This window comes from Monodelphis domestica, chromosome 8 (assembly GCF_027887165.1).
Source record: "Monodelphis domestica isolate mMonDom1 chromosome 8, mMonDom1.pri, whole genome shotgun sequence".
NCBI classification, from domain to species: domain Eukaryota; kingdom Metazoa; phylum Chordata; class Mammalia; order Didelphimorphia; family Didelphidae; genus Monodelphis; species Monodelphis domestica.
In genome coordinates, this window is record NC_077234.1 from 97,174,657 (window position 1) to 97,202,414 (window position 27,758).

A 27,758-nucleotide genomic window follows, 5' to 3' on the forward strand; every position below is an offset into this window, starting at 1 on the left:
CACACACACACACACACATATATGATATTGATTCTAAGATGAAAGATTAGAGGGGTTTTTTAAAGTGGTTTTCACTTGACCAATCTACCTCATTTTGAAGTTTAATGTTAGAGTTCCTTTAAACTATAGTTCTATAAAAATTGAACTTCTCTGAAGAATTAGATTTGTTTTTTTAAAAAAATAAAACAATATGTTTTAGGTATATGACTTGGAATTTTGCATTATTTCTATATTTTACAAAATTCAGTATTTCTTTCAATTGCACGTTCTTTTTTTTTTCCTTTCCTGTCACTATCATTAGGACTCCATGTCTGCTAGTGCTAAGGTTACACCACAATTATTGTTAACTAATTTTCATCAGGTGGCTCCTTTACTTATATCATTTGCCTTTAATTAGTATTAAAGAGTTTCCCAAAGGCAAAATCTCATGATGCTAGTTCCTAAGGCCCTCATTGCTTCCTCCTTTACAATAGAAAAAAAAGTATAAAAATGGCGGGTTATCCCATAAGTCACCAAACAAATGGCTGATTGTCCCCTAGGGAATCTTGCCTGATGTTAAATATATTTAGTCCTCAATAGAAGTATGGGTAGGTCTCTTATCCCCCATTTTTATCTTGTAAAGCCTCTTATGACCAACACATGTGTAGATCTCTCAATTTATTTTTTCAGAGTTGAAGATTCCATTAATCTAATGGACCTTGTTTCTTAATCTTAATTAAATCCACATTTCTCCCAATAAAATTTGGGAAGAGCTAAAACTACTCAAAAGTCTAACAGGGAGAAAAGGATCATAGAAAAAGACAAGTATAACAGGAAACCACAGTATCTCAAAGAATCTTTTCATATAAATTTATTTTTATACAAAAGAAAAAAAGAAAATATTTTTATTGTATAGTATAAAATTTATCCCTACTAAACTGAAGATGATTTCTTTGGTCAATATGCCTCTGATAACTTTACAGCTTTTTTTTAATCCACAATCTGCAGCACTTGTAGAAAAAACACCTGTTCAATAATTACATAAATACTCTTGACAGGTTTCAATGGCCCATTATGTATTCTTTTTGGCAATGTCAGCTTCCTAAAGTCAATTAGCTTCTAGATTTGAAAGGCACCTGGTGACCAACATTCTACTCGTTATTCATGGAATTCATTTAATTTTTGCATAGACTTGACAAGTCTGAAAAATCTATTAAGTTAAAAAAGAACAAAGAAATATATTACATTTGCTATTAGCAAACAATCTTTCTTTCCTTTAGCTGCAAGTTTTCCCCAGGGGATTAACAAAGTGCACTAGTTAAATATGTCTGTACATTTAAAACATTAAATATGCCAACAGCAAGACATTTTAAATATTTTGAATCAAATACTATAGCACAAATATAATTTACATATTTTGCACAAAACATTACATCTGAAATATAATTTTTGATATTATATAAAAATACATTTTTTTCTTTCTTCTTTAGAAAAAAAATTATTTGCAGGTTCTTGCATGATGTAACAATTCAAAAGAACTCAACCCTTCAGATGATCTCCCTTTTGCAATTAAGATAAAATCCTATCAGGTTTGGCCTCCTAGTGGCATGAAACTGCAGCTAGACCAGGTGTCAACGTAGCCCCTTCTAATCGCCCAAATGCAGCGTTTCATGAAGGTAACCATAAATGCCACACTCCGGTTTAATTCTAGGAATTTATTACAAAATATATAAACCATTGTGTAATAAAGCCTGTACGTTGGAATATATCTTGAGTCCAGATATTCCCTTTGTACGTGTACACACAGAGTACACACAGAGTCAAATGTGCACCTCTGAGGGTAAAATTCTGCTCAGAAGGCTCTAAGTCATGTCTCCTAGTAGTCTGACACAGCTATGAAACATTTTTCTGACATTATTTTTTTAAAAAAATTAACACTCACTCTAGGAAATGTTTAATTACTACCAGCAAAACTTGAGGTTCAATCTATATCTCGAACTTTGAAAGCCCCAAAGTAAGTCGCATCTTGGGCAGGATCCAGTAATGATGGGTTGGATACCTGGATACTTATTTCTTCACCAGATCTCAGTTTAAAAAATCCTCCTATATTTATGGAGTAAAAATGGAACTCTGACTTTTTGGACCAGTGTTTAGTGCTTCCTCCTTTCATCAGAGTATCAGAATTCCGAATTTTCACGTTAGTTTTAGTGACGTATACCATCAACTGAAGAAATTCTGTGGCCAGACCACCAGAGGTTTCGTGATGTCTGAAGCAAATATTGGCATAGAGGTAGTAGAAGCCATCTTGGTTGACCCTTAGTTTTCCATTGCTGAAAGTCATATTTGATATGTTTGCCCAGCCTCTGTCATGGTACCAGGAAGAAAGATTCACTTTGCGGGAACCTGAGCAGAAGGGGGAAAAATAATTAAATTTAGTTCCTTTCTTGAATAGGACATTCAACAGGTCTTTGAGCTTAGAAGCAAACACCAAAGAGTGTTCCAAGGTGTTAAGTAACTGAACCTCAAAACTTTCACCAGAATGACTGTTTCATTTACTTATACATCTCAGTCATCTCAGCCTTCACTTTCAATTCATGCAGAGATATTTGAAGTACATAAAAGGTTTTCAGAGTAGTAAGCACATTGCTGTCTACAATCTCCTCTTTTCCCATTTTTTCCTCTTCTAAACTTATCTTGTACTCACAACTGAGAGCTATAGTTCACCATAGGAGAAAATGTGCTTAGAACCCAACAAAGAGGTAATGAGGCATATTAGAAGTAGTACTTGAATGGGAATCAGGGGACCTGGGAAGACCTAGCTCTAACACTAAATTGCTTTATGAAATTGGACAAACCATTAACCTCTTTGGATCTCAGTTTCCTTGTGTGCAACAGGAAGAGATTAGGACATTTCTATCACAAAATTCTTTTATTTGGTTAAAATGTCAAATGACCCCTTTAAATTCATTCACTTGCTACTCAAAACTCAGTCTATCATTTTTTTTATTTTATGATTATTTATTTATCTATCTATTTATTTATTTATCATTTTATCATTATTTATTCTCAACTGGCCAAAAGTGGTCAAGTCACTACCATCCAGTGTTCAATATTGGTCAAATGCTATATTACCTGACAATTGTACAAATTTGTTTATATAATGATAATTGAAAATTTCTGAAATGCTTCCTAAACAAGGACAAAATTACATTCAGATTTTTAAAAATTATATTTTAATTCCTTGCTAGTGTGTAGATTGGACTAACTCTCCCCTGCCCATTTTTAGATTTAATTACCTGAAGCGTATACACCCCACTTACCTTTAAGTATGGGGAGAACTGAACCCACTTACTGCCCTCTGGGTAATCCTAAGAAAATTTATAGACTATAATTGGTCCAGGTAAAGTGGGAGGAAGGCACAGGAAGTGACAAAAGGAATGGTCTTTAAAAGTGACAAGAACTTCCTGTGATGAAGTCTTTGACTTTCAACTTGATCCTGGAGGAGCTCCAACTTTGGGACCTCAGACTGCTTTCAATTTTTCCTTATGACTACCACGTGAGTGAGTGAAAAAGGCTGACTCCTTTCCTGTCTTTCTGGAGGTACTAGCCTCCATGTCTTGGAGAAGGCCTTGTGACTAAAACCCTTGTTTAATTTATCTCTGGGTCCCCTTTGCTGCTTTGCTGGTGTCTCTAAAGCCCTGCCTGGTTCAGACCAGGCCAGAGTAAATATCTACTCTCTCTGATTTTCTTACTTTTACTCTTTCTCTCTATTTTATAAATAAGCTACAATAAAAAGTCATTCTGACTTGAGTAATAATTTATGGTGACCACATTCTTATAAATTTAGTCCAAACCTTTAATTTTTACCCCTAACACTAGTTGATAACTAAGGAATAATATATAGATTTTTGTCATTTTAAGGCATAGTGGATAGAGAATCAGCCTGAGCTAGGAATGCCAGCTAGGGCCTCTGGCACATACTGAGAAAGTGTTCCTGAGCAATTCACTAAACCCCTGAAAGTCCCCAGGCCATCCTCTAAGATTATATAAGCTACACAATTGTTCATCTGATTAGGAGAGGAAATTTCCTCACTGGGAATTCCCCATGCCAATAACATTATCAGTCTATATCATGCCCCCCTCACCTAATAGTCATACATTAATCAAAATATTTAATTAAACAAAATAACTAAATCTCAATCATGTCAAATTAAAAAAAAAATTTTACTTCCTAAGAATTGCTACTCATCTGCAGAAAATGAACTTCCCTTTAATGTATAATATAAAGTTCAAATTCCTATTCCTTCCCATAGGAAGTCTGTATGAACAATCATTCTGCCCAATTAAGGTAGTTATTTATGTCGAGATAAATAATATAAGATCAGCAGCTCTGTCTTTTAGGTTTGATGCCAAGAAATCCCATTTCACTGACTATTATAATCTCCTTACTCCCTGTCAGTTGACCCTATAATTTAACATAGTTTGGAGAGAGAAGCAGGAGAAGAAGGATAGTCCTAAAGATTTTAATTTTTTCTGAATTTTATATTTATTTATTTTTATTTTCAACATGTATAATATAATAATGTAATACAATAACATTTATAACAATATTTATTTTTAACAATCTTTTTTTGTAAATTTTGAGTTCCAGATTCTCTTCCTTGTTCCCATCCATTCCCATAACCCCTGAGAAGGTAAGCAAAATTACATCAATTACACATATGAAATCATACAACACATTCCTATTTCAGCCATCAAGTTAAAAAAAAGAAAAGAAAATTATACTTCGATTTGACTCAGAATTCATCAGTACTCTCTCTAGAGATGAATAACATTTTTTCATCATGAGTCCTTGTCTGGATCATTGCATTGATCAGATAAGTCAAGTCTTTCACCATTGATCATCATTTATAGCATTGTACACAATGTTCTTCCCACTTCACTTTGCATTGGTTCATATAGTTCTTCCTATGTTTTTTTTTTCTTCCAGAAACTACCCCCACATCAATTCTTATAAAACTACTAGTACTACCAAACAATCATGTGCCACAACTAATAAGTTGCGGAATACCACTATTCCCCAAATGATAAGCATCCCCTCAGTTTCCAATTCTTTGCCACCACAAAAAGAGCTGCTATAAATATTTTGCGCATAAAGGTCCTTTTCCTTTTTCTTTTATCTCTTTGGGGTACAGGCATAGTAGTAGTATTCCTGTATCAAAGGGTATGCTTAGATTTATAGTCATTTGGGCTAAGTTCCAAATTGTTTTCCAGTATGATTGGACCAGTTCATAACTCTATTATTTTGTTAATGTAACTATTTTCCTTAATCCCCTTTAGCATTTGTCATTTTTTGATGGGAGTGATGTATTACAAAGAGTTGTTTTAATTTTTCTTTCTCTGATCAAGTGATTTAAAGTATTTTTATATGACCATCGCTTTCATTTCTTCTAAAAACTGCTTGTTCATATCATTTGTCCATTTATCAACTAGAGAATGATTCAAATTTTTATTAATTTCATTCAATTCTCTACATATTTGAGAATTAATAACTATCAGAGAAACTTACTATAAATGTTTTCTATTACTTCATTGTCTATGGTATCTTTTAGCAAAACAGTTTCCCTGATTATCTCTTTAATTAGGTCTATTTTTGCTTTTACTTTGTCAGAGATCATGATAACTAATTTGCCTTTTTTTGATTCCTCTGAAGCATAAGAGATTAAGCTTGAGCCCTTTATCTCAGCTTTGTGTATCTTTCTGATTCAAGTGTATCTTTTGTAAATAGCATATGGTGGTATTTTGGTTTTTAATCCATTCTACTATCTGCTTCCGTTTTATGGGTGAGTTAATCCCATTTACAATCCCAGTTAAAATTACTGTGTATTTTCTATGATCCTTTTTCCTTCTTTCTCTTTTTATCCTATCCCTCCTCAAAAGTGTGCTTTGCTTCTGACCATTGTCTACTTTAAATTGCCCTCCCTTTTATCATTGCCATGAACCCATATCTCTTATTCCTTTCCCCTTCTATTTTCTTATTGGGCAGGATAAATTTCTATATGCAACTGAGTACCTATATATTCTTCCCTACTCAAAGCAACTCAAATGAGAGTGAGATTCACGCTTTGCCCAGCACCCTCCCATTTCCCCTTCCACTATTAAAGCTCATCTTTGCACACCTCTTTTATGTGAGGAAAATTTCCCTATTCTACCTTTCCCTTCTCAATTCTCCTGATTCACCCCTCTTTCTTGTCCTTTCTTCTTTGTGGAATGATTTCCCCTCTCCCTCCCCCAATCTATAATCAATTCACACTTATGTCCTCTGTCTATGTAAATTCTAATTGCTTTAATAATGAAAAAGTTGTTAGGGCTTTTGGGTATCATCTTCCCACACAAGACTAAACAGTTTAACTTTATTGTGTCTTTTATAATTATTTTTTCATGTTTGCCTTTTTATGCCTCTCAAATCTTATGTTACAAAGCTAAATTTTCTATTCAGCTCTGGTATTTTCATCAGGAATGCCTAAAATTCCTCTATTTCATTAATATCTATTTTCCCCCTGAAGAATGATATACAGTTTTGCAGAATCGATGATTCTTGGTTGTAATCCTAGATCATTTGTTTTTTTTTTTAATATTATATTTCAAACCCTACACTCCTTTAACAAGGAAGTTGATAAATCTTACATGATCTTGAGTGTGGCTCCATGATATTTGAATTGTTTATTTTTGACTGCTTGCAACACTTTCTCCTTGATGTGGGAATTCTAGAATTAGACTATAATTTTCCTGAAAACTTTCATTTTGGAATATCTTTCAGGTAGTAATTGGTGGATTCTTTCCATTTTTATTTTATCCCCGGCATCTAAGATAATTAGGCAGTTTTCCTTTATAATATGATGTCTCAGCTTTCTTTGATCATGTTTTTCAATTAGTCTGATTATTCTTAAATTTCTCTTCTCAATCTATTTTCTAGGACAGCAGTTTTTCCAAGGAGGTTATTTCATGTTTTCTTCCATTTTTTAATTCTTTCTATTTTGTTTTATTGTTTCATGAAATCTCATTGGACCATTAGATGCCACTTGCCTAATTCTAATTTTAAAGACATTTTATTTTTCAGTCTTTGTACATCTTTCTAATTTGACCAATTTTGCTTTTTAAAAAGTTTCTTTCTTTGATGAGTTGTTGTACCTCTTTTACAATTTTGCAAATTCTGTTTTTTAACACTATTTTTAAAGTATTTTTGTTCTTTCACTGAAATGTTAATTTTCTCTTCATAATTTTCTTGCATCATTCTCATTTCTTTTCCCAATTTTTCCTCTACTATTCTTATTTCTTTCATGAAGTCTTCCAGAAATTCTCGTTGGACTTGGATTCAATTAATTAATATTTGAGGCTCTAAAGTAACTGTTTTCACATTTTTATCTTCTTCTGAATTTATGTCTTGATCTTCTCTGTCACCATTGTAGCTTCTTTATGGTCAAGTTCTCCTTTTTTGTTGTTGTTAACTCACTTTTTCAGCCTGTTTGTTGTCTGGAATTTATGTTAAAATTGTGCTCTGCTCATGTAGAGATGAGGAGGCACAATCCTAACCTTCAGGATTCTTTTGTGCTATTTTTATGAGAGCTAGTTTTGAGAATCAATAAGTCTTTTGTGCTTCTGAAATGGTGTGATTTTGAGAGAGGAGTGGTGACTGTTCTCCTGGCCTATGCTCTTACCTCTTCCCAGAAAAGTTCTTGCTCCCTTGCTGCCACAAGTGCTGGTACTCCTCTTGACCCTAAAACAGCAACCAAGGCCCCTGATACCTTGTAACTGACCACAAGTGCTCCTTTTTGCCCTGAAACTCTAATCCAAAACTGTGTATGGGCAATGCATTGCCAATCAGTGTCAGTTGCACCCAGAATCAGCAAAAATCTCTTTCTGACCACTTTTATGATCTCTTTGCATCATCTCTGGGCTAAAGCTGTTAAAGTTGCTACTGCTGCTGTCACAACTGCTTCTAAGATTCACAACTGCTACTAGTGTTACCTGCCACTATGCATGCTTTGGCTCCCCATGCTGATGTCACATACCTCTCTTGCTGAACTCCTAGATTGTCTTAGGCAGGAAAAATGTCTTACTCTGACCTATTATTGGCTCTGCCCTTCCAAAATTTGATTTGAAGAGTTATTTTAAAGTTATTTAGGGGGGATGTTGTAAATGTGTATCTTGGTTGCTGTCTGTGCCATTTTGGTTTTGTCTTCTCTAAATATTTCAATTCCAAGGCCTCCATTATGATTGACCACCATCTTGAATTGGTTCACAACTATCAGATCATCTCAGGCAGGATCTGAACTAGTTCTAAAGTTTCACAGAGCCTAAGACCAAGTTAGAACCAATGACTTCCTGATGGTTCCACAAGAAATAGAAATTACACTCACAGTGGCTCACATGCTTACTAGCAATGTGACCCTTGACAAGTGACTTTAACCATGTTTCCTTCAGTTTTCTTATCTGTAAAATGAGCAGAAGGAAATAGGCAATCACTTTAGTATGTTTGCCAAGAAAACACCAAAAGGGATCACAAAGAGTCTGACATGGCTGAAACAACTGAATAACAACAAGAAGAAGATACTGTGCACATCCTATAGGGATAAAATAGGAAGCTTAACCTCAATGAACTTAGATCTAGTTTGGGAGCTAAGAAAGAGAAATAGGAGAAATTAACTAATTGTTTTCTCACATTTACTTTATAGCAACTTTTACTTTGTGAAGCACTTTCCTGTATTTATTTATGACCCTCACAACAACCATGATTATAAATCCAGTGTTCCTTCTACTGGACCACATTGCAATACAAAGCTATCTCATAAGTTTTAAATAAGCACTCTAGGTAAATTTTAGAGTATACCAAAGGCAAGAGAGTTCACCATGGGACAGAAATGTCAAGAAAGGATTCATTCAGAGGATGCATGGGCAGGAAGAGAGAGAGAGAGAGAGAGAGAGAGAGAGAGAGAGAGAGAGAGAGAGAGAGAGAGAGAGAGAGAGAGGAGTGAGATCATTCCAGACTGGGCCAAGTGCAAGACAATGGTCTAGTTGTAAGACCATATACAGTAAGCTAGAGAGACAGTAAGCAGATCAAATTCAGTTGGAGAAATGAGTTCAAAGGACATCATGGTTGAAGAGATAAATTGAGTCAGGCTAGAATGAACTTGGAATATCTGGCCAAGGAGCCTTACACTAATGGGGCTTGACTGAACCTCAACCACCAGCTATGGCAAATTTGGAGTAAAATGGGATGATATCAATGGAAATCTATACCTTGAGTAGCACAAATGAAACAATGAATTTTATATGGTCAAAGTGATAGGCTTATGTCTCCTAAAGCCCAAGATTTCTATATTGTTATTAACAGTCAGCAATTTGGGTTCTCATGTCTCTTTGTAGTTATATGCATAGCTGATCCTAGCCAAACCACAAAATATAGACCCATGAAATGTTGATAGATGAAGGGCCAATGATTTTATTGGACTAGGAGTTCTAGGGATGCATCAGGTGGGAATGCCTCTTCATCAATGCAAGTCATCACACATCTATAACTTAAAGTATTGGAGAGGGGTTAGGGTTCACAAAAGTTAAGGGATTTGCCTCTAATTACAAAGCTAGTAATAACTGGAGGCAGGATTTGAACCCTTGGTATTCCTAATTCTAAGTCCAATGCTATCTACTATCCCAGGTTGCCTCTTATTGCCCCAAGATATTAATAAAAAAAATGTATAGTAGTCTTCCTCTAAAGTGTTGATTATTGATCACCATCAAAAATAAGAAATAAGTAGACTTGGGAAATGCTCTGTGTCAGAAGAATGAATCCTATTTTCCTAAACAGTAAGGTGAATAAACTCATTTCACTCAGGTACAAACTCAATAAATTTCACAAATATCCAAGGGTTCTGCTGTTTTTTCTGCAATGATTTTATACAAGATGCCTATAGAGAGATTTTTATAACCAAAAGTATGGATGCTAAATAGACTTTAGCATATTAACTAGTGCAAAATTTATCACAGTTCACTTAAAATAACCTGAAAAGATAAATGTAGAATAGTAGTTTCATATTATATACAGCTGATGCTTCATTATTAATTTGATTGCATTTAAAATGTGCTAATATGCAAAGTAGTCTCAGTCGTTAGAGCAAATTAGTTTAATTCTTTTGGAGATGTAGAGAAACCAGAGATAAGATAGATGTATTGATGAAACATATTTAGAATAGGTTTCATAAGTAAGAAGAATGAAGCATTCTATTGTCATATTCTACCACAAACTGCACAAGCTTACTCTCAAAGAAAATATATTGGCTGCTACCAAATTATCTCATCCCAGAGTACTTCACAGAACACTTGCCTGCCCTAATTATGCCCCTATGATCTCAGAAATGGAGCCTGAGAACTGGGCTCAGAAATAGCAAGATACGTAGTGTTTCAAGTACAAAAATACCTTGCCTAATTGTAACACAGCCATCTGGAAGCCTCATTTATCTGGCAACATCCAAGAACTAGAAGAAAATAAAGTTTAGCTCAACCAAAAAAGAAAGATGTTACAAGATCTGTATATACTAAACCTCACGTACTTTATCGATAGAACCCAGGCAACTTCCTTAACCTTTCAGTGCCTCCAAAAACATTGTAGAAGACATAAATAATTGATAATCTATATACCATTGGAAGGAAATTCTACATTAGTATTTCACTGTGCTGCTGTCTCAGGTACGACCCTCCCACCCCTTCCCCAAATAGTAGAATCCATATTTTTAAATTCAATCTTCCTGATGGAAATAATGTAAAATGTGGCCTCTTCCACAAGAATGGGGATGTGAAGTGATGATCCTCCTGATGAAGTAACCACTTCATACTTAGGAAAGGCACAGAATTTTTCACTAGTTAGAAGCTTGCTTCCCAGGACTCTAGCTAGACTCCTGTAAGAAGTAGCTAAGTGAATGACAGTCTAGTCACCTGAAAGAATACAGATAACTCTGAAAAGAGATCTATTACCTTCTTCAACAATGGGAATATGTGAGTGAACTTTAGCTTGAGTGATTATAGAATAGTATCAACCAGCACCTGTTGGCAAGAAATCTGACTATTGGCTGGAAATGAAAAATCGAATAAAGTCTATTTTGTTGAAAAAACTTAGAATCAATTTCCAGGAAGTTTTAATGTTTGTCATCATTTTAGGAGCAATCTATCTTTCCTCTGGTGAGAGAAAGAGCTTGCAAGTTCTCTAGTAATGGTAAGTAACTTCAAATATTCAAATGGTGGGTGAGTCTTTGAAAGGTTTTTTGGCTGAATGCCAGGAGAACTTACCTGAGGGAATATTGGTGCCATTAATAGTAAGATGCGCAAATGGCTGGGACTCAGATCTGCTTTTCCTGGAGACATCTAACCAAGGATCCATCATAGCTAGAGATGAGAGAAGCCAGATTAGCTCCAAGGACATTAATGCAGCAGGATGCCAAATATTAAACTGACCAGTGCTCACCTTTCTCTGCCCTTGCATTCTCTGTCCTAGCCATAAGCTTTAGTTCCTAAAAGCAAAAGGAAAACAAAACAAAGTTTGAATGCAATAGCAACACTTTCCATGTGTGCATTGTCTTACAGTCTGAAGTACTTTTCCATAAGTTCATTATCCCAGCAGGTACCTCCTCACCACAACCTTGCACAGCAATCCATTTGCTAGATCATGATCATCTTTTGTATATATGGGCATAATACAAGAATTCAAGGGTACAATGATGAAATGTTTCTTTCTCATCATACTATATTAGGTGTATCTAGTTCTTATACTTCTGTGACTAGCTGTGTTGTTGACTGGATAAATTCACCACTGAAAATGACTTGGCTATTCTGAGAAAACTATACGATGGCTGCATACCAACACAGGGCATTACAAACTATTCAAGCTAGTAAGGGTGGGGGGAGACAGTGTTATTTATAAAACATGGGGTAATTGAAGCATAATTAAAAACAGTCAGCAGGTACACAAATGGAGAGAAGATTAACCAGGAAAATAACAATTACACAGAATATGTTGTTCTCTTAAATCTTTGGGGGAATACTTTTTATGTCCATTTCATTAGAGCACATTGCTGGTTATACCAGTTGTGCGCAGCCCACAGAGAAGAGAATGATGGTCAACAACCAGTGGTTAATTTTTTTTTAATCACAGTGCATTAAAAAGTACTACACAGAAGTGTGGAAGCTTTTAGAATGCTTATAATTAACTTAAATTATTGCTGCAAATAAAAGTTCAGAAATACAGGCCAGAGAAAGGAAGTGCACTGGGTCCAAAAGAGGACAGGTATTTGCATTTTAATCCAAGGCTACTACTTTATCAAAGAGACCATTCCTAGATGCCCTGCTAGTCAAGTCATTAAGTCCTGGATTTGTGCATTGAACGTACGTAGTCTTTAGGGAGCAGCTGGAAATTTTTTCCTTATTTTGAATACAGACCTTCTATATGATAACTGATTTCATGTTATCTTGAGAGAGCATGTAACCTCTGTGACTTAGTTAAACTATCTATTAAATCAGCATGGCTAATTCATTCATGCCAATCATTCACCAGGATGTTCATTCAAAGTATGAAATATAAAAATATCAAGTCAGATGTTCTGCAATGCAATTAGAATATCCTAATATAATTCCATTATTAAGCATTGGCAATAACCACAGCCTCTAAAATTACAAAGTTGGAAGGTATCTGAAGGAAAAATTTATTCCATTCCCTCGACCTTGAGCAAGAATATAACATGTCATCTCAGAGAGATGAGAATCTATCCTATTTTTAAAGACCCCTCTTGAGGAATCAGACTGTCTTCCTAAGAAACCCAATATAGTGTTTTAAATGAATAACAATCACATTTTACTTTAGAAACCCTAAGGTGGAAATACTCATTCTGAACCACTGGTTTGCCCTGCTCCATCTGAGATCCAAGGCTTTCCCCAGATCTTTAACAAGCTCTTCTGTGGTCCCTAAGCTTCTTCTCTCTCTCCCCACTGGGCATGGAATTTTACAATTTCTTCATTTTTACCCTTGCTGAAATTCTACAAGGACTGATTTTACATCTCCTTCTTTAACTGATGATGCCTCTTGTGTGTGTAGTCACGGCCCTAGAAATTGGGCATAATTCAAGCATATCAATACATTTTATATCAGATAACCCCTGGGCAGCCACTCCATTTAGAAGCTCATTAAAAATCAGATTCTTCAATATTTAATGCGTGTCTTTGGATATTTAATTTTCCATAAAAACCGACAGAAATTTTGGAAATGCTTTAAAAAGTTCAGTGGAATATTCCATTCTGGGTAGTTTTAGGAGGCTAGCAACACTCTCTAGTCTTTCATCTCTTGGTCACTTCTAACTTCACACTTAATAACATCTCAGAGGTAGGATAAGTTGAGTGTGTCATAAAATCATAATGCTGCAATGGACTGGGAAAAGGGAGGTCAGCCATCGCAACCTCCTCATTGGATAAATGAGGAAACTGATGCAAGTTTTATTCTAGTTTCTAATGGAAAGTACGTAATAGATAGAAACACAGAGTCCCAAGTTACTAATAAGCTGAGTCTAGAAGAGCCTCCAACTCACAACCTATGGAGGTGGCAGAGGTGGCATTTCCAGGTAAGGGCTAGAAGCTTGTGATGTCATATACATATTCTATGGATAAATAACAGAATGTCCATAACTAACACATCCCAGCAGAACTTCCAATATGTACAAGGTTGGGGAGAGGAGGAATTAAGAGAACTTTAGAATCAGTAAAGTACCAGATCTGAGGGGAAGACTCATCTTTGTGAGTTCAAATCTGACTTCAGACACTATTCGGGTAAGTCACTTAACTCTGTCTCAATTTCCTCATCTGAAAAATGAGCTGGAGAAGGAAAGAACAAACCACTCTGGTATCTTTGCCAAGAAAACCCCAAATGGGGTCACAAGTTACCAGACATGATTGAAATGAACAACAACAAAGAATCTCTAAACTCTCTTAAGGTAAGCTTATTTACTAACCAAAATACAGGAACAATAACAAAAACAAAAGCTTTTACATAATATTTTAAGATTTACAAAGTGCTTTTAAAATGTTATCTCATTTGGTCTTCACAACAACCCTGTGAGGTAGGTGCTATTATTATCCCTATTTTACAAATGAGAAAATGAAAGTCAACAGAAGTTAAGTGACTTGACTAGAGTCATACAGCTAGTAATCATTTGAGGTTAAATTTGAAGTCAGACCTCCCTACTAAACTGGGTGTTCTATCCACTGTTCCGCATCCTAGTTTCATGTGAATAGTTATATACAACTATATAAAAATATACCAACACAACTATAGAACACTATTTGTAGAAATGAAGGCAGATATAAATAACTGGAGAAATAGTGATTGCTCATAAAAAGGCTAAATTAAAAACTGAATTATTTTACTTGCCATTAAACTAGTAAAGGATTACTTTATAGAGCTAGGAAATTTAAAAATTCATCTAAAATGTTAAGAATTTCAAGGGAAATAATTTTTAAAATGAGAAGGAAGGAGGTCTAGAAATACTAAATATCAAATCATACTATAAAGCAGTAATCATTAAAATTATTTGATTCTGGCTAGATGCTAGAGTTTCTTCAGTATAGCTAATTAAACACACAACATATAGAAGCAAACAGAGATAGGAGCCTAGGGTTCAATAAACACAAAGACTCCTAACTATTGACATAAGGACTCAATATTTTAACCAAAACTGCCAGGAGAACAAAAGAAATATAGAAACCAAGTGTAGACCAACGCCTCATATCATATAACAATAAGATAAGCATCAAGGTCACATCATAAATTAGAGAAGCAAGGTAGAAATTACTTATGGCTAGAAGAAGAGCTCATGATTAAATAAGAGGTAGAGGGGATCACAGAAGATAAAATGGAAAGCTTTAATCAAATAAAATTTAGTAGTTTTTGTACAAATGAAATCATTATGAAATTTAAAGAGAAATAGGTAAGTGGAGAAAAATATCTTTGCAGAAAATTTTTTATGATAAAAGTTTCATGTCAAAGATACATAAAGAACCCATTCAAATTTGTAAGAAAAAGAGCCATTCACTAGTTGATAGCAAATGAATGAATTTTCTCAAGGGAAGAAATCCAAGAATATGAAGAAATGCTCCAAATCACTATTAAATAGAAAAATGCAAATTAAAACAACTCTGAGGTGTCATCTCACAGCCATCAGATTGGCAAATTTTACAAAAAAGAAAAGTGACTAATATTGGAGGAATTGCAGAAAAGCAGGCATATTAAAGCACTCATGCTTAAGCTATGAATTGATAAGTAAATGTACTATAAAATAATTTGGTACAATATCACCCAAATTACTAAACCAGGTATTCCCATTGACCCAACAATCCCACTACTAGGCTTATGTCCTAAAGAGACTGAAGAAAGAAATAGTTAATAGTTAAAAGAAACAAAAATAGTTAATAGTAGCTCTTTTTTGTAGTGATAAAGAACTGGAAATTAAGACAGTTGAAAATATGGAATATGAATGCAATAAAATACTATTGTGACAAAAGAATTTAAGAAATGGATGGTTTCCAAGAAAACTGGGTAGACTTGCACAAACTTAAGTAAAGCTAAACCAGGAGAACTATTTATACTATAACAAAATTGTACAAACAACTTTAAAGGACAAGAACTCTGAGAAGTACAGCCAGAGGATGGTCATTGACATCTGACCAAGGAGGAAGCATACTACCCACCTTCTGTCACAGGAAGTAGATTCAGGGTAGAGAGAGCCATATACACATATGAACAACGTAGGAATTTTTTTTGACTGTGCATATTTGTTATAAGAATTTTGTTTTTCTTTCTCTTTGTGGCAAGATAGAGGTGATAGGGAAAGAAAATGAATGACTCATAATGGACAAAAATAAATGCAATATCTTTTGTAACTCAACTAATACATAATAATAGCATGATATGAACTTTTGAAAGAGACTTTTGTTTACTTTCAGAATGGTACCATCTTATGTTCAGTAAGCCCTAGCAAAACCTATCTGGGATTCTCTCTTTGACAATTCTGCAAAACTACTGGTAAGTACTGTCCATACTCCATTTTTTTACTTTCCTTACTTTTTACCAATTTAAAGTTTTATTGACTATGTGGATCCAGCTTAAGAATTTCAATGAAGGAAAAAAGGAAACAAATCTCAAGGGATTCTTAACTTGGGGCCCAAAGACTTAAAACATTTTCATAACTGTATTTAAATATAATTTCTTTTGTAATTTTATGAATTTTTTATGCCATAAAAACATTATTCTCAGAGGGAGATCTATAGGCTGCACCAGATTGCCAAAGGAACCCATGACTTAAAAAAAGTTAAGAATCAACCCCTGGATTAATCAAAGGGTTCTTTGAAGTTTCTAAAAAATTACATTTTCGGCATTATCACTGAATTTTAGAAGCTGTCTTTGAATGAATAATATTCTGCTGAAGTGCAATGATTTTATATAATAGTGAGGAAGGTGGAAATGCCACAAAAAAAATTCCCAGCCTCTTACATTTCTAGGAATAAATAACTCAGGTAAAGAAAAATAATTGCCTATAATTCATCTTTATTTAAATTCAACAGATTTAAATGTGATTTAAATTTATTTCTTTTAATTTATTTATTTAAATTTAAATTCAGTGAATAATTTTTAATTGGTCATTTTTTTTTATCTTTTGTTAAACATCCTGTGCAATTACATATCGGTACTCTTTCAGGTCCCTAATATTCACAGATTTGCATCAAGTAGGGGAGCCAGACTTTGAAGCAGGATCCTGTAAATAGCTTCAGGTATATTAGAGGGACAGTTTCCAGGTGGAAGAAGCCAAGCAAACGACACCCCTGTTGTCTCATCTTTCTTGGCAAAGACCTCTTTACAACTGCTGCGGCTACACGGCCCACAATGCCATGCCATCCAGGGAGACTAAGCTGCCCATTTTCCATAACTACAGCCTATTTGGCAGCTATTGTGTTTCATGCAAGAGACAAAGCCTGGTACAGGTCTGACTATCAAGAAAGCCAATAGCTTCCCAAGAAAATCGGCATCATTACTTACAGTCATTCCTTCAGCAAATTAATGGGAATAAATGACACTCTATGGATGGAATGGCCAATGCTCTCAAGTTCATGACTGGCACTGGCAGCAGAGGAAGGATGCTACCATTGTTAAAAAAAAAAAAAGAAAAAACAAGGATAATTTTGGTTTACTAATCTATGACAGTTTCCACTTAACCCTTAAAATCTGATAAGAAAAGTGTCTTGGCAGGCAGCCTAAGAAAACAGCTGCCAAGTCAAAAAATATAGGTCTTCCTCTGACACACCGCCATCTTGTGGCAATTCTATATTATGAGGACTTGGAATAAACAGGCTATTTTCTCCAGCTTAAAAATGCCTTTCCAGCTCTGGGAGGGGAGAGAAAAAAAGGGGAGGGAGACAACAAGAATCATGTAACCAGGGGAAAAATATGCATTTCCCTCTCCATCCCCAAAGGTCAGGAATTGGGGAGTGATGGGAAGTAAGGAAGATTTTGTATAGCTTTAGTTGACATTTTTCTTTCTATGAGCATTAACTTTTCACTTCACTTTTCATTTCACAACCCTTCACTTTAATAATAATAATAATAATAATAAATAATAATAACTATGTGAAGGCATACAAAGGACTTTGTGTTTTTAAAAACCCATAACTTCAGTCTTAGAATTGATACTAAGTGGTTACTTGAGATACTAAGTTCCCCCACCCCCCAAAAAATAAACAAAAAACCACATACATTTACTCACTGAATCCTGTTGTGGAAGCCAGACTTTTAATTTTTCCTCTTTTTCCAAAGCCATATTTATTATTTATATAAATATTTCAGTTTTAAGATTTCTCTGTCATAAATGGGTACACAAAAGATCGAAATCACTATGCTCTCAGCTGCCTCTCATTAATTCATCCTCAGTCTGACATCTAAGAACCTTAAGTTTAATTCTCCATACAATATGATGAAAAATGTTCAGTCTCACATTCTAATGATTTGGGTTAGAAAAGTTCAAATGAGCTCAGTGGCTATAGAGTGCTGGATCTGAAGTTTGGAATTAATTTAACTAAATCAACTATTCAAATTTGGCCTCAAATACTTACTAGCTATATGACCCTCAACAATTCATTTTACCCTGTTTACCTTAATTTCCTCATCTGTCAAATGTGCTGGATATGAAAATGGCAAGCCATTACATTATCTTGGCCAAGAAAACTCCAAATGGGGTCATCAAGAGTTGAGAATGACTGAAAAGGACTGAATAACAATAAAAAGTTCATATATGTATATGAAAAGTTAATATCAAATATGTTTATATATGATTTAATATATTATATACATGAAAATCTAAAGGAAAACCTTTGGACCCTTTTGTTAAGCCCATGGAACAGGAACTGGCAAGGTCCAATAGGGCAGGGTGGATTATGGGGAATATGAGAATCCACAATTTTTTAAATGTGGCTCTCCTTGTTTAGCCCAGGCTGAAAGGATAGTAGAAACTCTCAGCCTACTCCTAATACTAGTCAAGGAAGAAACTTAAACCTGATCCATTGTTTCAACCTGAGCTGACAGCCTGGTAGACCATCTCTCCCAGGGGCTTACCATAGGGATGCAAGGCACTAATATAAATCAAGTTTCAAAAGAAATCAAAAGCATATCCTGCCTAGGGAAAGGGAGGGGGAGTAGAGGTCTCATTCTCTAAACTAGATCTGGATACATGAAGGCTTTTACAAAAAAGATTATTCTGTTTAATATAGCTAAATGTTTATCCACACACCTTCCCTTCTTCTGAATAGTCCTGAGAACTTTGCTGCAGGTCATTTAAACATTTCCAGTAAATGATAAACCTCCCTTTGCAAACTCAGCTGTATCACTGTCTGAAAACAAAATTTTGACCCTCTTCCAATTTAGTAGTGTATATTGTTTAATCTTAAGCTCTGGTGGTGTTCTTGAGATAAAAACAATAATGATAAAAAAATTTTTAATAGTCCTCCCCTACAACTGCAGGACTTTCCTACCTTAAATATTCCTAAGAAAGTCAAGAGCCTCATGACTCCAAATTGGGTTTCTCTGTCTAAACATCCCAGGGTGCTCCTGATGACACAGGGCATGCACAAGCCATGCGGTGCCTCTCAATCAGAATCCTGGAAAAGTCATTTGTACAAGCAGATGCTTCTGAAGCCACTGTCACTGGCTCATAGCTCATAGCTCATAGCTGGGGTCTCAGGTGATTGCCTCCCTCTGCGATACCAGCAGCAGCTGCAGGGACATCTGGTTAGATGAATTAGGATTTAACACCCCAATTGCCAGATATATCACAGGGCACAGCCACTTGTTAACATATGCAACACATTCATTTTAACATCTTAATGATGCCATATCCCTAATTCTTCTACAACCTCGTGACAAGCAGAGTGCATTAAGATTGCCAATCAACTCGGAGTTCCTAGCATGACTGTTATACTTTGGTTGTTTCTGAAAATGAATAGCCAATTCTTTATATGATCGTTGATTTGGGGGAAAAGCCGCCACACAAATATCCCCAATATAAAACTGACCAGGTTTCCATATTCCCTAATGCCTCTCCTGCCATCATAGAAATCCCCAATGCTGCTGCTATGATAGCCATTTTAGAGAAAAAAAAAACCTGAGATTTGGGGAGAATATTTGATTTGGAGATGTTCAACAAGTGGTGTCCCACACCTGGGATCCCATGCTCTCTTCACCCCCATGTCTTAAGTATTGCTGAGTTTCCTGCAAAGCACTGGCTGCCTTCCTCTTTCTTCCATGGGATACACACTCCCCCCCCCCCCAATGAAAGCTGTCCATACCCTCTCCCTCCAGAAACTCCTTTGTATTTATCTTCAGGCATGTTGTCGCTATGGGGAAGAATGGAAACTCCTTGAGGGAAAGACAGACTGGGCAGAGAGTAACCTTTGAACAGAGTTTAATCAAATGACTTGGCTATAGTTACATAGTCATAAGGGGGATGAAGAAGAGAAGCAGATGGAAGGGAAGAAACATGGAAGAGAAGGGAAAGAGGAGATGGGGGAGGAGGATGAAATTAACAATAGCAATCAATAATACAAATTGAGGCAGCTAGGTGGTACAGAGGATACAGTACCAGACATGGAGTCAAGAAGACCCAAGTTCAAATCCAACTTCAGACATTTATTAGCTATGTGGTCCTGGGCAAGTCACTTAACCCTGCCTGCTTCGGTTTCCCTATCTGTCAATGAGCTGGAGAAGAAAATAGCAAACACTCCAGTATCCTTTCCAAGAAAGCCTCAAAGTGGATCACCAAGAGTTGACTGAAAATGACTGAACAATAAAGTAAGAGTTGACCAGTAGTAAGGGAATTTGATTCTATTCCTGGCTGACTCTACCACTACCCAAATTTATGACCTGAGACAAATCATTTATTGTCCCTGGCCCTTGCTTTTTATCATCTTTAAAATAAGGGGATTGAATTCTAAATCAATTAATTAAATAAAATTTTTAAAATAAAAAAAAGGGGAGATTGAAGCAAATAATCACTTTCACCTCTGAAATCCTGTAGTTCTAATAATTCAAGTTTGCAGTAATAATGGGCTTTCCTCCCCAGTAACTGTGAGGTAGATAATACATGCATTATCTCCATTTTATAGTGAAGGATGCTAGGGCTCATGGATCAGCACAGATTTTGAGCTAAAAGAGACATGAGAAATCCAGCAAATTTCTTCATTTCACAAATGGGGAAACTGAGGCACAAGAGATTCATCAACAATGTAAGTAACTTGTCAGAAGTCACATAATGACTGACCCTGGGTCTTCAGACTCAAGAGTCTAATCCTTTTACACTCTATTGCCTCATAAATTTCCTTCATTGTTCTTTTTACCAACTTGGGTCTCTCAAAATCTCTACTTTCTCCTTTCTTCCTTTGTGTTTCTGAGGAGGAACTGTTCCTATTCCTTTCTAGGACTACAAGGGAATGAGGGAGTCACATTTCATGGGGCCTTAAATATCTATAGGCAGTGGAGAAACATTCTTAGTTTCTGAGCCAAGCGACAGGATATTTTTATTTGGTCTCTTGATATCTTGTCCTCTCATCCCTTGGGAAATTTATCCTCTCAACCACTTACTCTTTCATTTATATTTTCAGTCTTACTCTCTGCTTGTCCTTCCCCTATGATTACAAATATGTTTGGATTTCTAGAGAAATGGGCCGGTAAATGTTTAACGACCAGCTCTTAGTGAGAGAGCAGGAGTATACATTTAACACACTTTTTATTTCCAGTTACATTATGAGTATCTTCTCCATCACTTTCTTGCCTACAAAAAAAAAATCAACAATACAATAAACCATACTGATCTGTAGCATTTACTGATTTCTGCAGTGTAAAATGCTAAAACCAAAGGTTTAATAACAGGCTCTCACTAGCCTTTTTTTTTTCCAAAATCTTTTATTTCTGAATAATACTTAATGTGCACGTGAACTTCCAGATGAAACCTTATGGGAACAAAAAACAACAACAATAAAAATAACATTTTTAAACTAAAACAGTAGGGGGACTCATATTAATACTTAATTCTTTAAACCAAAATACTCAAATCAACATTTTTTACACAGAGACCAAAGACTTCTACTTAATGACATGCTTTGATAAATGGATCCAGTAAAACTATGAAAATCTAATGAGTATAAATTGAAAAGTGAGTAACCATGTCACCTGGACTTGAAATACCGGTTAAAGTTTCTTACATAAATAAGCAGGGAAGCAATAAAATTAAACAGGGGAGAATCAAACAGAGTAAAATAAGTTTAGTACTAAAATATGGAAATAATAGATTAAAGGGAATAATTTCAATAGTTCACAGCAGTGAAAGGAGCACCTTTTTATTATCTGCTTGTTCTTCATGCCAAATAAAGGGGTTCAGGCAGTGTTCTAGAAAGATCTATTAAAATAAGGTGAATTTGAAAAAGAAACACAGAATTACATTTTCAAAGCATTTTTGGAGATTCCGTATTTCTCCTACCTTAAAAAAAAATACCTTCCAGGAATCCTATTACCCCCAGTTATTCTCCCATCTTTTCTATTCAGTTTATTCTATTCAGTTATTTCTATTCAGTTATTCTCCCATCCCTTTTCTACTTCGAGTTTCTATAACAGTCTATTCTTACTATTTCTATTTCCTAACGACTGACAATTCTCAGGCCCTTGAAACTCTTCCTTCTTTAAACATTTGATTAACACTGCTCTTCTAAAGGTTACAAATGACCTAATCAATGGTTTTTCCCCCCAGTCTTCATCTTTCTCAATCTTCCTGATACTTGTGATGCTCCAGACCATCTCATTCATTTTGACATTCTTTCTTTCTTATTTCATCTACTCTTCTTTTATTTAACTTTCTACCTCTATGTTCTCATCAATGAACATGGCTTCAAATATCATCTTGGGCAGATGACACCAAAATCCATATTTCTAGTCCTAATTTCTATTATGAGCAAAATTTCTTAATAAATAATAAAATTAATATATTATATGAATATATAAAATATAAAATAATATAATTAAAATATAAATAAAATAATAAATAATAAAAATGATAACATATATACATAGACATATAAATATATAGGTAGTGTTTTAAGGTTTGTAAAGCACTTTACATTTATTATCTTATTTGATCCTCACAAAAACCCAAAGCAAATTATTATTTAACTTTCACTGGATTTCTTCTTAGCATTTCAAATGCATGTTCAAAAACAAATTCATATTCTTCCTTCCTTTGCTACTCCCTCTCCTCCTGCCCACTAGTTTTTCCTTCTGACTGCTCTATGACACCATAATTTTCCTAAATAACTTATACTCAAAACATTCAAGCCATCCTAAACTCCTTTCTCTTCTTCATATCCAATCAGTTATGGATCCTTGTCAATTCTTCCTATTTAATGTCTCTCCCATCCATCATCTCTTTTACATTCCCTGTAACACCAACCTAATCTGGACCTCATTGCCTCTTACCGGGTCCAAAGACATAGTTTTCTCTACTGATCTCCACATCTTTAGACTTCCTCCCTCAAAGAAAACTGCACAACAATGTCCAATATTTAAACTTAGTAAAGCATAGTTCTTATCATTCTTCAGTTTAAAGATATTCCTTGGACCCCCCCCCAGTCCTTTATTGAATAAAATAAAAAGAGATTTCCTACAAAAATGAGCATTCACTGACTTTTCTCCCACAGCTTCCCTGAATATACCTAATTTTCACTGTAGTTATACAAGATTACTGACTCTTGCCTAAATGCATCTCATAACAGGTTGCAACCTGCATTGGTAGCAAGTGCCCACACTCATACATTTGAAATACTGGTGTAAGATCTTAAAAACTGTTAACTGGAAAGGACCATTTTCCAATGTGAAAGAAAAATATTTCCTTATTTTTCTCAGCACTAAAATTTTCCTGAAGTAATCAGTGGATATATTAGTACTATATTTGATAAATATATATGTATATATATATTTCAATGTGAAACTTATGAATACTAAAATCTTGGATAAAATATAGGGAGTTCTGAATATTCTTAATATTTATTAGCGAAAGATACATTTACAGAAGGGATTCTGGGTAACATAAGGATAAACATACCCCCTTTTCTGAGGTGAGTCATTCCTGAATAAAGAAAAAAAGTATATGCTATTACTCCAGTATTAAATTTGTTTATCAGAGTTCTATATTTTAATAAAAAGTATTAACGAATTATCTTGACCCAAGGCCAAGTTCTTCTCAAAATAGTTTTCCCCTACTAAAATGAATCTAAGATCTACATATCCTCCAACACCACACAAATATAGCTGTTTGCCCTGTGGGGAAAACTAGCAATAGCTGTACAGGACTGAAGCCTATTTAGATCAAGTGAGGTGAGGTTGTATTCAAACACTAGGATGTTGGCAGTCATAATTCTGAGTGAGTCAAATTTGAACCCACTTTTGCACGAGCTCAAGACTATTTAAGTTTTGGTTTCCCATATTCTTGCTTGACTTAGTGCTTTCCTATTTTTCCCTTTGGATTCCAAAATTGATATCTTTGGGTTCTGTGCTTTGAATTCTCAAACCTGCTTTTAGCCCTCTCCTCCTCATTACAACAAAAAGCTAACTCTTTGTCCCATGATGATTCACTGCTTGCTTTTGCCTCAAATGACCAAGACTGTTATGGCGTCCATGAAGGACTCTTGACTATTTGTAGCCTTTGGCCAAAAGGTACTGGGGAAATAGTATATGCACCTTAACATGTTTAGTAAGGAATTATTCCAGATTATGGGTTAGCCATTTGGAATGGGATCACCAAAGGTACCATTTCTCAGCTAGAAAGTTGCTGACTTCAAAGTGCATCTTTAAAAATAAACGTTTGATACATATATAAGGGCTGAAGAATGCAGTGGCCTTGTTTTCATAAAGTAAAATGATGCCCTTCTTAGCAGGGCTATGGGCAAGCTGGGAATAGAAAATTAGTTTTTATTGTTTAACCTTCATCGCTTAAATGAGGAAGCTTCTGCTACAGTTAAAGGTCCCCTTGAGTGTTCATAAAGTAGTCTTATGACAGCAATATTAGTCTTCATAAAGAGCCAATTTTTAAAAATGTCTTAAACTACTATGTTCTTTTAAAAGGCTAGTCTCAAGTCTAGGCAGAATAACTGCTGCTTAGCAACTTAGACTAAGATATTTCCCATATCTAGACCCCAAAAGCCACTTGACAAAATGGCTAGCTGAATGGGGAGAGACTCTACTAGAGACATTTCCAATTTCTTGGAATCTTGCTCTAAGAAAGAAAAAGATATACACGTACCCTAAAGTGATAATGGGCAGCTAGGTAGTACAGTAAACAGAGCACTAAGTCTGAATGAAATCAGGAAGACTCATCTTTGTGAGTTCAAATCTGGCTTCAGACACTTACTAGATCTCTGACCCTAGGCAAGTCATTTAATCCTTTTTGGATCAGTTTCTTCATCTGTCAAATGAGCTGGAAAAGAAAATGGCAAACCACTCCAGTATCTTTGCCAAGAAAATTCTAAATGGTGTCAAGAAAAGTCGGACACCATCAGAATGACTAAACACACACACACACACACACACACACACACAAAGGGATAATGGACTATCTGAAGCCAGAAAGCAATAGAGGGGTAATAAATTCAGAAAATTCAAAGCACATAATAAAATGCAATTTGATCATCATAGGACCAAAGGAGTTTAAAGCTAGAAGTGACTTTAAAATTTATCTAATATAATTTCTTCATCTCATAAATGGACAAACCAAGGTGAAGAGAAGTCCAGTGTCTTCACTAAAGTCACAGAACTAGAACTAGTTCTAGTAAAAACCAGAAGTAGAATCCAAATTTCCTAAGTTCCAGGTACAATTCACATTTATAATGCTTTATAGCTCACAAAGCACTTATTTCACATATCCACTGAGTTTTACCTTTTATAAGACACTTTGCAGACATTACCTCTGACCCACTAGAATCACTAATCCTATCTCACAATGAGGAAACTGAGGCAATAGTAGCACAGAGGACAAGCAGTACACAAACTGGTGTCTTCTGTCCTGTGTTCCTTTTCTACCAGGGAGGAGAGGCATCTTGCATGGGAACAAAGTTCAGTTAAATTGACTAAATATGGGGTCAAGATGTAAGGATAGGGCACCTCCACTTCCCGTTTTTGCAAGAGCACCCTGAAGTTGAGAATTAAAAATATAGCAGTTTAGGAAGGACTTCCAGGTCTTCATTTTCATCATGCCCCTTTATTCCTATGGTATATACTTACTAAATCAAGTAGCTAGGTGGCACAGTAGATAGAAGATTCATCTTCATGAGTTCAAATCTGGCCTCAAACACTTCCTAGATGTGTGACCCCAAGCAAGTCATTTAACCCTATGTGCCTCAGTTTCCTCACTTGAAGAAGGAAATGGCAAGTCATTCTAGTATCTTTGACAAGAAAGCTCCAAATAGTGTCAGGAACAATCAAACACCATTGAAATGGCTCAACAACAACAACAAAACATTTACTACGTAGAATAGCAGGTGAAATTTCTGCTCTAAATTGGTATTTAATAATTTAAGTAAAGTATCTAGGGTGTGCACTGTTTGACTTGGAGTCATGAAAATCTGAGCTCAAATCTTGAGTTTATGGCATCAAGAGCCATTAATTCAAACTCTTATTAGCTGGAAGACCTTACGCAAGTCACTAAAACTTTATCACAAATTTTCTTATATGAAAAATGGAAATAATAGTATCTGCCTCGCAGGGATATTGTGAGATCAAGTGAAATAATATATGTAAAGTACTTGGCAAACTTTAAGGTGCTATGCAAATACTAGATATATTATCATTATCTCTCTCTTCTTTATCTCTGTATCTCTTCTCTCTATTGCTATGCACATATATTTGAATTCACATAAATTAAAAGTGCAAATAACGTGGCTTCACTGTATTCAAGAGTGTTTCTTTGCATCTAAAATTTAGGCTAACAAAGATATGCAACCAATTCTAGTGCACACAAAAAGAGAGAAGTTGTCCCTTCTGAGAAACAAGAGCACCATACACCCCAGAACAGGTTCATAGCTCTTAATGAGTTTTTCACAACATTTCTAAGGTGGCCCCATATAGCCACTAAAACACTTAAAGACTTCCTTACTAGACAAACACTAAGAACACAGATCAAAATGTTTAATTATCCACTTTTTAGTATGGCCTCCTGAAGTGATTAGATTCTTTATCAAGCATCAGTCTATAGCCAGGAGGGTCCTGTGCCCAGGACTAAGGAAGCCAGATTTAAGAACCAGTCAAAGGGCATGTTAAGTACTTCACTAAAGTGAAAGGGCAACTATATGGTATTGGACCTTAAGTCCAAATCTGGCCTCAGATATTTACCCAGCTGGGTAACCCTGGCCAGGTCACTTACTTCTCCTGGCCTCAGTTTTCCCATCTTTAAAATAGGGATGCTAATAATAGCTTCTACCCTAGGTTGCTGTGAGAACAGAAGTGTCAGGAAAGGTGTCCCAAAAAATATTGGTACAGTTTTAAGTTTTAATATTAAATTTCAATAATTTAAAAGTCACTAAGATATCTTGTGTAATGATGGAACATGCTGTATAAATGCTCATGATTAGTGTGCCTTCCCATCCTGTTAAAGGAAGAAATAATTGGGGAGGTTTAGAACCCCCAAGTCCCCTTGTCTGGGTAAGACCAGCAGTCATGACTTCTTCTGGATGATGGGGAGTTTGAATATCAGTCAGCTGACATATTCCCCAAGAGTATTTCCTCTTCCCCACTCCCCCATGTGAATCAATATTGGTACCCCCATGCAGACTCCCTCCCTCCAGTACCTGGCCCTGCTGGACACAGTTGAGAACCCTATAAAGACCCATGGCCAATTTCATCTACCACCCCCAACCCTATCCCCCATGAACTCGTCTCTTCTTACTGGAACTATTTCTCCTCAATAAAACTTACTTGATTTACTTCCTCTCTGCTACCTCCATTCTTCCTCATTGAGAACTCAAGAATCCCAAATCTTACCTCAAACTGAATGAAGACAACAGGGTAACTCAACTCAAAGTGCTTAGTAAATGCTTAGTGATGATTTGAAAAGGTTTGCCACCAATTCACAGGGTAAGTTAACTGTGGAGCTTGGTGGATTCATAGC

General features: G+C 35.4%; 1 protein-coding gene across 1 annotated transcript in view; it reads right to left on the reverse strand.

The window, feature by feature from the left end:
• Window positions 1–884: 884 nt before the first annotated feature.
• TNFSF11 (TNF superfamily member 11) overlaps window positions 885–27,758 on the reverse strand; it is a 59,945-nt gene continuing 33,071 nt past the window's right edge. The window contains exons 3-5 of the mRNA XM_001363284.3: window positions 11,495–11,540; window positions 11,320–11,415; window positions 885–2,382 (exon numbers count right to left, since the gene is read on the reverse strand). Coding sequence (XP_001363321.2) covers window positions 1,961–2,382; window positions 11,320–11,415; window positions 11,495–11,540 — 564 coding nt within the window. The 3' untranslated portion in view covers window positions 885–1,960. The remainder of the gene's footprint in view (window positions 2,383–11,319; window positions 11,416–11,494; window positions 11,541–27,758) is intronic.